Below are 12547 nucleotides of genomic sequence, written 5' to 3'. Positions count from 1 at the left end.
CAGTTGAACAAAATCAATAACACAAAGCATACAATTTATATTTTAAAAAGGTTGAATCTCTTATGTTATTGAATAACGTACTGAAAGTGAAAAACATTTACCCATCGTAATGTCGAAGTATTGTAACATGGACCATCGTAACCCAGGAAGTGTTTATATAAAAATGAATACTAAACTTTGTGATCATGTGCCAGTTCTGGGCTGACCATTCATTGAGCATGTGGGAGTGTGACAGCATCCTGTCCCTCCCAGTCTCTGTGAAACTTACCTGGTTTTTTTTTTTATTTTAAATCAGATTCCAGAGGAATAATTCACAGCTGCCAAGCTGAGGAAGCTTAAGGTTCAGCACAGCACTGGTACAGACACAAAGGATGACGGTGGCATCCTCAGCGTCGTGTGACAGCACACACACTCTCCCGCAGTAATAAGAGACATCCCCACCATGTCCAAATACATCATCTTTAATAAAAAAATGTTTTAGCAGTATATACTTTAAGGCACCATGCACAAACTCATTAAGCTACACAAAGCATGTTTTCTTCTGCACCCCTGTGGTTTATTAGCGTTACCTGCAGGCCGGAGTGTGTCCTTCCCCAAATATGGCACAAACACACGTCCATGGCCCCAAAGGGGGCTTGCCAATCACCCCCCACTGCCCTCACAGTGCATTTTGTAAACATTATATTAGCAAAACATACTGATAGAGAATAGCGCTTCATGCGAGAACATAAATTTGAGCCCCTAGCATGCATACCCCCCCCCCCCCAAATGCATTTACATATCTAAGTGCATATCAGCACAGTTATGGCGGATTTACTGCAGCGATTCCTTTAAGAAACCACATCTTTGGACCACTAGGGAGGCTGATCCCTTAGAGTCCCAAACCACAGTCCCCCTTTGGTCAATAACTTTAAAAGTGGATGATGAGTACGCTGGTCTCAGCTTTGGCACGCTTGTTGTGTCCAGGTGCGCCCAGGTGCATCTTCTTCACACTATACGACGTTGAACACCATGGTGAGGTACTGTTCATATGAGACCTGGATCCAGCCGTCCTGGTCCGTGTCATAGCGCCGGAACACATCCGTCAGCCTCTGTGTGCATGACACATGCAACTGAGATCAACACAGGTAGAACTGTCTCTGTATACTGCACAGACCACCCACACACGTGGTCTGTTACATGCTCCCACATACAGGCACAGAGCAGACCTGGTTCAAAAGGGAATTTCTTCCCGAGAGATCTAATACACTGTATGGACAAAGGGGATGCCTAGCCATTACACATACAGGAACTTTTATGACATCCCATTCTAAATCCAAAGGCATCAATATGGAGCTGGTTCCCCCTTTGCAGCTATAACAGCTGCCACTCTTCTGGGAAGGATTTCCACAAGATTTTGGAGTGTGTCTGGTGGACTTTCTGCCCATTCATCCAGAAGAGAAATTGTGAGGTCAGGCACTAATGTTGGACGTGAAGGTCCGACTCACAACCTTGGTTCTAGTTCATCCCAAAGGTGTTTGATTGAGTTAGGGTTCGGGTTCTTTGTGGGTTAGTTAAGTTCTTCCACACCAAACTCACTCAACCATGTCTTTATGGACTTTGCGTTATGCAGTGAGGCACAGTCATGCTGGAACAGAAAAGGGCCTTCCCCAAACTGTTCCCACAAAGTTGGAAGTATAGAATTGTCCAAAATGTCTCGGCATGCTGAATCCCATGTTTAGTATCCCATGTTTGATAAATGTTTATAAATCTATGTTATCTGTGAGTGGTAATAATATGTTAATCCCTATGTTTTTATTTCTGTTTCAGTAAACTACAATTACATAATCACCCAAGGTGTATCTGAATTGCTTTGTGGAGTGGTATGATGATGCGCTATTAACCAGCTATAAAATAACCCAGTCAGAGGTATGCTTATAATTTCAGGGTTCTGATGGGACACCCTGTAAAGGTCACCAGCAGGTGAGAATCAGCAACCCTTATCTAAGCCAACACTTTTTCACAAGGTGGAACTTGTCAAAGTAACACCCACATGAATGCCAGTACCTAAGGTTTCCCAGCAGAACATTGTCCAGAGCATCACACAACCTCTGGCAGCTTGCCTTCTTCCCATAATGAATCCTAATGGCATCTCTTCCCCAGGTAACCAACACACACGCACGCGGCCATCCGCATGATGTAACAGAACACGTGGCTCATCAGATCAGACTACCTTTTTCCATTGTTCCATGATCCAGTTCTAACACTCACTTGCCCATTGTAGGCACTTTCAGAGGTGGACTGGGGTCAGCTTGGGTAGTCTAATCGCTCTGTGGCTATGTAGTCCCGTACAAAGCATGCTGCGATGCACTATGTGTTCTGACACCTTTCTATGATACCCAGCATTCATTTTTTCAGCAGTTTGTGCTACAGTAGCTCTCCTATGGGACCCGTCCAAACGGGCTAGCCTTTGCTCTCCAAGAGCATCAATGAGCCATGGGCAGCCAGGACCACGCCAACAGTTCACCAAATGGCCTTCCTTGGACCACTTTTGGTAGGTACTGACCACTGCATAACGTGAACACCCTACAGGACCTGCTCCGACGTCACGTCTATCCATCACAATTTGGCCCTTGTGAAAGTCACTCCGATCCTCATGCTTGCTCATTTTTCTTTCTTCCAACACATCAACACACACGAAAAGCCATTACATACGCAAAGCGTCAGTACGCCCACAAATTAGACTCTCAGTTTAACAACACAGCAGATGCTCGTCGGATGTGGCAGGGCATTCAGGGCTACAAACCCCGGACACACGCAGACACAGTTACCGCCGCTTCACTCCCAGACGAGCTGAACGAGTTTTCCGCTCGCTTTGAGCTTACTAACTCGAACAAGCCTGTGCGTTCCCCCGCAGTGCCGCAAGATTCCAGCCTGAGGCTCTCCGAGGATAATGTGAGGAGGTCTTTTTCCCGACTCAACATCCGGAAAGCACCCGGCCCAGACGGAGTCTCAGGTCGCGTCTTAAAGACATGTTGCGATCAACTAGCTGCAGTCTTTACGGACATTTTTAATACATCTCTGAAAGTTTCATCTGTCCCCACCTGCTTCAAGCATTCAGCCATCATCCCTGTCCCAAAGAAAAATAAAATAGACTGCCTTAATGATTACCGCCCAGTAGCACTTACTCCCATAGTCATGAAGTGCTTCGAGAGGCTGGTGCTAGAACACATCAAAGACACCATCCCTGACAGGCAAACTGGAGGGGGTCCAGACTATCGTAGCAATAGGTCCACAGAGGATGCCATCTCCATCACACTCCATACCACCCTGTCCCATCTGGAAAACAAGAACTGTTATGCCAGGCTGCTGTTTGTGGACTACAGCTCTGCATTTAACACCGTCATTCCATCCCAGCTCATCACTAAACTCCTGGATCTGGGGCTTAGCTGTTCACTGTGCAACTGGGTACTGGATTTCCTCACCGACAGACCTCAGCAAGTGCGCATGGGTGGAAAAACCTCCTCCATCATCACCATCAGCACTGGCACCCCGCAGGGAAGTGTGCTGAGCCCCCTGCTTTACTCTCTCTTCACCCATGACTGTGTAGCTAAGTACAACTCCAACTCCATCTTTAAGTTTGCTGACGACACCACCGTAATAGGTCTGATCAGCGAGGACAATGAGACGGCCTATAGGGAGGTGGTCAGACACCTGGAAGATTGGTGTCAGAACAACAACCTCTCCCTCAACGTCAAGAAAACTAAGGAGATGATTGTGGATTTCCGCAAACAGGCAACAGAGCACAGCCCCATCTACATCGGAGGTGAGGCTGTGGAGCAGGTCAGCAGCTTTAGGCTCTTCGGAGTCACCCTCACTGATGGTCAAGTCACACGGTGGCAATAGGCAAGAGAGCACAACAACGCCTCGACTTCCTCAGGAGACTGAGGAAAGCCCGGATGTCCCCCACAACCCTGTGCAGATTCTACAGGTGTACTGTGGAATCCATCCTGACAGGATGCATCACATCCTGGTACAGCAGCTGCTCAGTTCAGGACCACAGAGCTCTGCAGCGTGTGGTGCACTCAGCACAGAAGATCACGGGCACACAGCTCACTGTGATCCATGACATCCACACTACACGCTGTCTCAGGGAGGTGACTGCATCAGGCGGGACCCCAGCCACCCTGCACTGTCACTTTTCACCCTCCTACCATCTGGGAAGCGACTGAAGTCCATTCGGATGCACACCTCCAGGTTTAGGAACAGATTCTACCCAACTGCAATCAGACTCATGAACAATCAGTAACCTGTGTCACCTCCACTGCTACCCGCACATATACTTCTCTCTGTCTCTTGGTCTTATTTATTTTACTTGGTCTTATTTATTCTACTTATTTAAAATTCACTTTATCATTCATGTCATCTCTTGTCATCCTGTTGTCTGTCTTGTTGTCTATGTTCACTGTCTGCAGGAGCTCATGCAAGTAAGCATTTCATTGTACACGGTACTTGTACTTGTACACATGACAAAGAATTGAATTGAATTGAATTGAATCAGCTTCAAGAACTGACTGTCCACTTACCTAATATTTAATGGCACCCTTGACAGGTCCCATTGTAACAAGATAATCACTGTTATTCACGTCAAGTGCCAGTGGTTTTAATGTTATGGTTAATAAGTGTATATGACTTGACCAAGCATACCATATGCACATCATCCTTCCAAAAAACGGCAGAACTCCAATTTTCTTGCAAAGGTTGCAATAATGTGGATCTCACTTGCAGGCAGAGTGCAGATGGCTAATGTCTGAAAGGTGGAGGGGAGCACAGCACCTCCAGCTGTGCATCAGAAAGCATGATGTAAACGGCCTTTAATTAACCTTGCATCATCACCTTGTGTGTTTGGAGAACCCAGGCAAGAATGAAAATGCAAGATGTGAATTTTATAAATCACGGTGGAATTTCACACACTTCCAGTCACTGGGCTAATTCACCTCCCACAGGCTACTGCTATTATTCTTACTGGCTACACCAAGTGACTGACAGTGTGCCATAATCCCGCCCCTTGTTTCTCATCAGCATCATCAGAGTACATGAGCGTAGGGGGCGTGGGGCAGGGGGGGCAGAAAGTACCCCTCTGATACCCCCTGGGAGTGTCGTGCTGGTGCTCACCTGTAGTACTATACAGCACTGAATGAAGTCATCAAAAGCCACCTGTCCCTTTTTCTGCCGGTCAAACTTCTGAATGAGCGTGTTATAGAACTGTTCAGAGAGGCGATAGCCTGGAGGTGACAGATGTGGACAAGGTTTATTTATCAAATTCCAACCCCACGGCTTTATTTATTTGGAACTTCTGTGACGATAATATTCTGCACTTTACTACACAAGACAACTGCAGAAGTTTTGTAAATGTCATATATCATATCATATCGGGTCAGTCAATTCGATATGCAGTCAGATGATCAGATGATACGTACGGCTTGGGTCAGGCCACTCACCGAAGCCAGTGAGAGCCTGCTTCAGCTCGTTTTTGTCGATGAAGCCCGAGTTGTCTTGGTCATACGTCCGGAAGATGTTCTGCCAGTCGGTGATGTATTTCCAGACTCCCGCAAACTCGTTGAAGTTCACACCACCCTTGTTGTCCCGATCAAACATGGCTACGTGTGGGAGACAAAAAGAATGCACAGAAGCCAGCAGTGTATAATGATGAACAACGCTCAGTTGGTTAACAGATTACCATGACTAACAGAGAAAAATAAAGGCATGCACAGAAGCCAGCAGCATATGGTGAACAACTGGGTTCACAAGCTTAACAGATTGCCATCACTAACTGAGCTCATACTTGCCCAGACTTCAACTGAGTTCATACAGGACATGTACCAAAGTGTCTCACTTACTTGCTGAGTAAAGACATTGCCAAATACTTCAGGCATAAAATGCAGAATACAATTGAGGCATATTTATCAGAAAATATACATTTCTTTAAAAAAACATCAGTACTTACATATGATTGACCGCACAGTCACAGGGTTAAAAGGTGTCCATGTACCTAAATGATTCAACACATAATTAGACTCCTTACTGCAAGTCAAATATCACTTATGGAAGTGGTTCACCCTAGATCAGAAAGCTACACTCTACAGTAGAGTGTGACAAGTACATATTTCATTATCTTGAAAGGGGCAGGAAAATCACCATGCCGACAGTAATACAAAGATATGAAGAGATAACTTAAGCCAGACAGGCAGCATTTTCAGCTGCATTCCCTGCAGCAGGTAAACAGGGACACAGATGTATCAGCCACTCAGTATTTTATATTCCCCATCAGGTCCTTAAGACATCAGAACGCAGAGTTTTACACCAGTAGATCTGCTGTTACACTATAGTGCAAAAAGTGTGAGTCTTGAATCAGGTCCTTCATGGCCATGAGAAAATCACAAGCAAACAAAAACTTAAGAAAAGTGAGCTCGTTGACAGCCAGTGGTGTCTTACAAGGCTTGTATTTAGTGCCTATTTGCATTGGGTTTTCCTGGTTGTTCACTTCTCCCCATTTTACACTTTTCCTTCCCAACCCAAATCTATCACTTATGAGGATATCTGGCAAAAGACCCTAAGTTGGTTCATAAAGTTCAGAACTTAATGTACCATTTCCAAAGCTGAAAGAGCACACTCTGTAATGATGAGATGGACTTCAAACCAGGTTCATTTTATTGTGGAGATTGTAAGAGTTCACCTCTAATCTGCATAAAGCGCACCAGGTCATCATGCCATGGACGTGTCAGTAATGTGAGCTGGGCCTCCCCTGCCTCTTTGTGATGCACCCCCTGCTGCTTGGACAGACCAGGATCAGAAGGTCCTCCCCACCTAATTCATCACACATCCTGATTCTGCCAAATTCGACGTGTCCCTAGGTCATGCCCTGAGCATGCCTTTTATTAAGGGACATGTCATAGATATGAAACATGGAAACATGCTTACCTGCAACTCATATATGGACACATGAAAGGGCATGTCTTTATTTCATGATGATAATAATAACAACAACAATAATAATATTAATAATAATAATAATTAAGTTTTAACCAGTGAGCTTCTGGTAACAGACACCGCTGGAAGTTTGAAAATGAGGGGAAAAATGGACCAACGTGGTGATATCATTAAAAAAAAAAAAAAAAAGACTGTGATTGGTTAAAGAAGTGAAATGCAAGCTCCTCCCTTGTTATCCCAGGAACACGTCGAACTCTGCAAAATCAGGATGCCCCTAATTCTTCATCCAGGTTTGAGAATACCCTGCCCCCCTACCCAACACACACAGCCGGGGTTTTTTCCATTTTCCTTCCCAGTGAAATAGGTTGTCTTTTCCAAACCAGCCTCATTTTTATTGCTGGGTGGGATCAGGAAGAGAACAGGAAAAATATATCACTGGACTGTCCAGGATAATCCACTGAGTGAGCAGAGTGAGCCGGTTCTCCGCCCATTATAAGGTCAGCTCAAACAGTCAGAGGCAATAAGGTCAGTGTCTGCTGGGAGAGGGGTGCGGCTGAGCGCCAGTCAGGGAGTCACACGTGGCAGGTCCGCACCCCAGAGCTGGAGGCCTCTCCTACCAGAGTCTTAAGAGACAAAAGCCCCTGTGTGTGCTGCCAGAAGACTGAGTGTGCTCACTGCACAGCCCTCGACGGGGGAGTGGTCAGAGAGCGCGGCCCGCACCTCCACAAGCAGACACTGTGTGCAGTCCCCACGCTCGCCTACAGCAGGGAACTCAGAGCAGGGCCTGTACCCAGTTAATAAACAGGATGTACAAAAAAAATTAAATAAACAGACACTGGAAGAGTGTGAAGATGGGAAATGCACCCTCTGGCAGGATTTAACCCCCCACAGTTATGACCTGCTTCTCCTCCCTTACTTTTGCTGAGCTGTGCTATGAGCTGAGAGTGTTCTGAGCACGACACAGGGTCACTTTAGAATCCGCTGTTGTATGAGCCCGTCTGTGTGATTACCGATCCTCCTCTTGTATGTCACAGACTGCTACAAGGAGGAGCTGCCCGACAAGCTCACGCTTCCCAGAGACACTGCTAACTTTGTGCGACAAATGCATAGCAATCAATAAATATTAAACATTTACAAGAATCCTCCAAATTCTTACTGGATCTTCCAAATGGTCACTGGTTCAATATCAAGGGTATGAAGGTTACCCACATTCATCTTGATGGGCCGTCCTGGAAACAAAATCCTTACACACAACAGGGCCGATGATGACAGTTAAGATTTCAGTGGCATTGCGGTGTGCCCTGCTGAGAGGGCAAAAGCCCCCGGCAGCTGGCTGCTCCGGCCAATCCAGTCAAAAGTAAATGATGATACAGGCACATGTACATGCCCCACACCATCAAGAAATATCCATACTTCGAGCCTAAAGAACATGCAGAAATTGGCCAGTTCTAACAGTTCCAAACAAAATTCAGCTTCATCCTCCATAGGTTTTAACCATTCTGTCGGGCGATGGGGCTGCAGAGCTCATTCACAGTTGAAACACACCAACAACCTACTTTAAAAATATTTTATCCTTATGAAGGGAGCAGACTGGTCATGTCAGTTTATTATGCATTCCACAGCTGTAAAGGATGGGTTAACCGTTTGCAGCACACCAGCCTCACAAAAGAATACTCTTTCTACCTGCAATCTGACATAATCTCCCAATGTCGGACTCCATTTCAGACCACCGAGCAAACCAATCCCTCAGCAATTCCCAACCCCAAGCACCACAATTTCAACAGATGCCACCAAGCCAGGTGGAAGAAAATGTGATTTAGGCAGCTGCAAACTCACCGTTGGACAAGGCCTGCTGAAGCTCCGTGTCAGATATTGAGCCGCTCCTGTCTTTGTCCACTCTACAAAGGAAATACAGAAAGAGGCTGTTATATTACATTATCAAGGAATCACAAGCACCCACTGAAATTAACACTGCTGCTACTGATGATATTACTAGTACAATTTAGTACTAGCGCTTTTAAAACATCGATAACACTCACAAATACAGACGCTCCTCTACTTACGAACTTTCAACTTACAAACTTTCAGACATACGAAGGATGAGGACAATAAGTCCAAATTGTGTTCATTGGGCTCCAGTTTCCTGTCCACAACATCAATTTTTTTTTTTCTGCGTGCCAATCCCGCCTAGTATGACTTCTGGCCGCTACTCCTGCCGAGCAGCAGCGTAGCGTGCGTACTCCCAGCATCCTAGTTCCTTGTACTTGCATATACCCTTAAAATGATGTTGAATAACGACTTACGAACATTTTAAATTACAAACAGCCATTCGGAATGTATCTCATTCGTAAGTAGAGGAGCGTCTGTATACCCATATTGCACACATTTAAATCATACACGCCCAGGCAGGGGCGGATTCATTCACAAGTTCATGGGCCCCTAGGCTATACTCTCCGTAGGCCCTTAGTCTGCCCCCACTCCCCAAGATGATACGATTAACTATAAAACTATTAAATATCAGTACTGTAACTATAAAATAACTTCTACAAAGTGAAAGAGAATGTGATGCTGTATCAAAACGGGAATAATCACATCATAAGAACAACAAACTGGCAAACTTAAAGTTCCACATCAGTCATACACATACCAGAAAATACACAACAGCATAAAAGAGACATTTAAAAACTGGTCTCCCCATTCAGTTTTAGTCAATTACCAACTCGCAAACAAATAAATGACCCATACAGGGTTTTTTTTTTTTTTTTTTTTTAAATAGTCATTTTTTTAAAAACTAGATGGTCGGGGGGGGGGGGGGGGGGGGGGGGGGGCTGATCCTGTGCAAGTCTATTCATTAATCCGCCCCATTACAGAGGCATGCAGGCAAACAGGTCTGTATCTCACGGGAAGATGGATTCTTGTCTACTTGAGAAATACCACTTAAACTTAAATGTCTCACATTACAGCAGACATAAGTGTAACTCCTTAAATTACATTCGGTCACGATGTGTCACAAAACTCAGTGGTGGGAAACTCCCTGACCTTAATGTGAAAACTAAAATCAGGGTTCCAGCCACATTCTGGCACCAGCCCAGGGAGACGTTAAGATGCCTTATCGCTGGCCGCCCACTAAGCGAGAGCGCTCCCGCTGGACCACACAGCAAACTGCAGCGCCGCTCGGCCGTGACTGAGGCAGACCTCCTTCACACACGGCAGAGTGACGAAACAGCAGTAAATATGGCATAACAGTAACTATGCCACAAGACTGCAGTGACTCATACATTCCCTTAGTAACCAGGCTGTGACTCACAAACACTCAAAAACCAGGGAAAAGTGCCTGGAACAGTACAATTCACTCCCTCCAAAGCTGCTACCCTGGGTCCAGATGCAGTGTCGAAAGCAGCGAGCAACACCCGCGGACATCCCCAGTAATCACTACTTAAATGACTCTCCTGGTGACTTTTCCAGCTGTCCGTGTTCCCTCCGGCGCGTACGCCCAGTCCTTCACTGTGCATAATGCCTGTTATTCATTAAAATGAGGAAGAAGAAGGACGATCTTCCACGTCTCGAAACACGTCCGTAACCCCACGGCGGTGTCAGCCCACCTTCCCGTGAACACCGCACTGATCCGCACTGACGGACGACCGCAGCATCATGCGACACCGGGAAGACGTTCTGAAGGCTGCCAGTCGGAATTCCGCACACCGGACGGTGTCCGGCCTAGAACGCGGAAGCGGCACTCCCTCACCTCTGAAATATATTCCACAGGAAGCCTTGGTCTGGTGGAGCGGCGCCGAACTGGGGCGGTCGATACTGGCCCTGATACGCCATTTTGCGGTCCCGTCCGGGCTGAAATGCACCACTGTCCGCTGCTGCTCGACGGCGGTGGGCGTTTGCAGGCAGGACGCTAGCGCGGCCACAGCCCTCGCGCGTCAGGGGCGGCGCCAGTGATGAAACCGGAAGCGGCGCGAGTCGCTGCTGCCGGGTCCTGCTGCGGCGCCCTGATTACACGCGCTATGCTTTTATATCTAAATTAAAGCTTCTACTAATGAAGTACCGACCCAGCACGGATCAGATTTTAAGTAATAAAACATATACCCCATAAAACTATAGACCTATTTAAAAACTGTTAACTGTCATGAGTAATGTAAAAAGGAGGGATTCCAAGGGTGCCTGGTTGACAGGGACCAAAGAAATTGGAATATAATAATGACATGTTGTTTATTTTCTCTTTGCCTATTCCATCTTGCTCTCCAGGACACACATGTAGGTGAGAGCAAGCTTGGCAGCAAATGGCAGCCACCTGCAGCAGCATCCATGGAGTTGGGGGTTAAAGACCTTGCTCAGGGGCACACAGACATGACTATTCTAACTAGGCCAAGCTTGAACTAGTGACCTTCCAATCAAAGGCCCAGACGCTAACCTTACTGAAACAAACACTGCCCCCAGCTGGTCAGCTGGCTGGAGTGAGATTTTCAATTAGAGACAAGTAGACAAGTCTGCACACACATGCACACGTATTTACATGTATGTAACCGTTTTGTTACCTTATAAATAGTCTATAAGGTTTTGAAATTACCTCATGACTTTTGATGTAGCTACTTTTAGGTTTATAATAGAATATAGATTTGCCACCCATATAATTGCTAGTGACTTTAACCATGCAAATTTAAAAACAGTTCTCCCTAAATTTCATCAACACATAAATTTTGTCACCAGGGGGAGAAATACAATTGATAAAGTTTACTCAAACATCAAGAATTGATTCAGGTCAACACAACTACCTCACTTAGATTGATCAGACCAGTTATCCAAACTCCTAACCCCAGCTTACACTCCCCTGAGGAGAAAAGCTCCAACCACCATAAAAACTGTTAAGACATGGTCTGACAGAGCTTCCTCACAACTGCAGCATTGCTTTGAAATGACAAATTAGAAGATTTTGAAAATCATGATTTGGAGAAGCAGACAACAACTGTACTCTACTAAATACAAAAACCTTAGGTAACAAAATGCATAAAAATGCCTAAAGAGAGGCATCGTGGAGGCTAACGCTGCCTACAAGAGGAAGATTGAGGATCACTTTACCAACAACAACCTATGGGGGATGTGGCAGGGCATCCAGCAAATATCTAACTACTAGACTAACTGCCATACAACTGTCCACAGAGACAGTCACATCCTCAAGGTGCAGGAGCATGAGGCAGGTGCTCAGAGCCATGAACCCAAGTAAAGCTGCTGTCCCTGATGGCATGCCAGGAAGGGTGTTGAAGGGATGTGCACACCAGCTCTTTGAGGTCTTCACAAAGATCTTCAACCTGTCACTGTCAAAATCCATCATCCTACCTTGCCTGAAGTCTGCCACAATCATTCCACTGCCACAAAAGAATGTCATCAGCTGCCCCAACAATTATCGGCCAATCGCACTAACGCTGGTCATAATGAAATGCTTCGAGAGACTGGTCATGCAGAAATCAAAGCCAGCCTCCCACCTACCTTCAACCCATTCCAGTTCACCTACAGAGTGTCTATAGAGGATGCCATTGCCACTGCTCTCCACACTGCACTGACACACCTTGAA

At 45.9% G+C, this 12547-nt stretch overlaps 1 protein-coding gene across 2 annotated transcripts; it reads right to left on the bottom strand.

Moving 5' to 3' along the window:
• Positions 1–445: 445 nt before the first annotated feature.
• Positions 446–10935, bottom strand: pdcd6 (programmed cell death 6). 2 transcript variants are annotated; one of them, XM_023806024.2, is made up of 6 exons: positions 10715–10935; positions 8806–8867; positions 5987–6031; positions 5460–5639; positions 5155–5264; positions 446–1091 (listed from the first exon to the last, which is right to left on the bottom strand). In XM_023806024.2, the coding sequence occupies exons 1-6, from the start codon at positions 10795–10797 to the stop codon at positions 993–995; spliced, it is 579 nt and encodes a 192-aa protein (XP_023661792.1). In that variant the 5' UTR covers positions 10798–10935; the 3' UTR covers positions 446–992. The 2 variants fall into 2 exon arrangements, with proteins under 2 accessions (XP_023661792.1, XP_023661793.1); XM_023806025.2 differs by having other exon boundaries at positions 5481–5639; positions 10715–10931.
• Between the last annotated feature and the right edge of the window lie 1612 nt (positions 10936–12547).

Source organism: Paramormyrops kingsleyae, chromosome 1 (genome assembly GCF_048594095.1).
Source record: "Paramormyrops kingsleyae isolate MSU_618 chromosome 1, PKINGS_0.4, whole genome shotgun sequence".
Taxonomy (NCBI): Eukaryota; Metazoa; Chordata; class Actinopteri; order Osteoglossiformes; family Mormyridae; genus Paramormyrops; species Paramormyrops kingsleyae.
The sequence above is the reverse complement of the archived record's forward strand: the minus strand, read 5'-3'. Positions and strand labels throughout refer to the sequence as shown.

Excerpts from the sequence above, each read along its gene's own strand:
- pdcd6 (XM_023806024.2), bottom strand. The coding sequence starts at position 10,797 with ATGGCGTATCAGGGCCAGTATCGACCGCCCCAGTTCGGCGCCGCTCCA. Across the intron at positions 5,265-5,459 it reads TGAGTGGCCTGACCCAAGCC|GCTATCGCCTCTCTGAACAG; the intron begins GTACGTATCATC and ends TGTCACCTCCAG. Across the intron at positions 1,092-5,154 it reads AGTGCTGTATAGTACTACAG|AGGCTGACGGATGTGTTCCG; the intron begins GTGAGCACCAGC and ends TCATGCACACAG.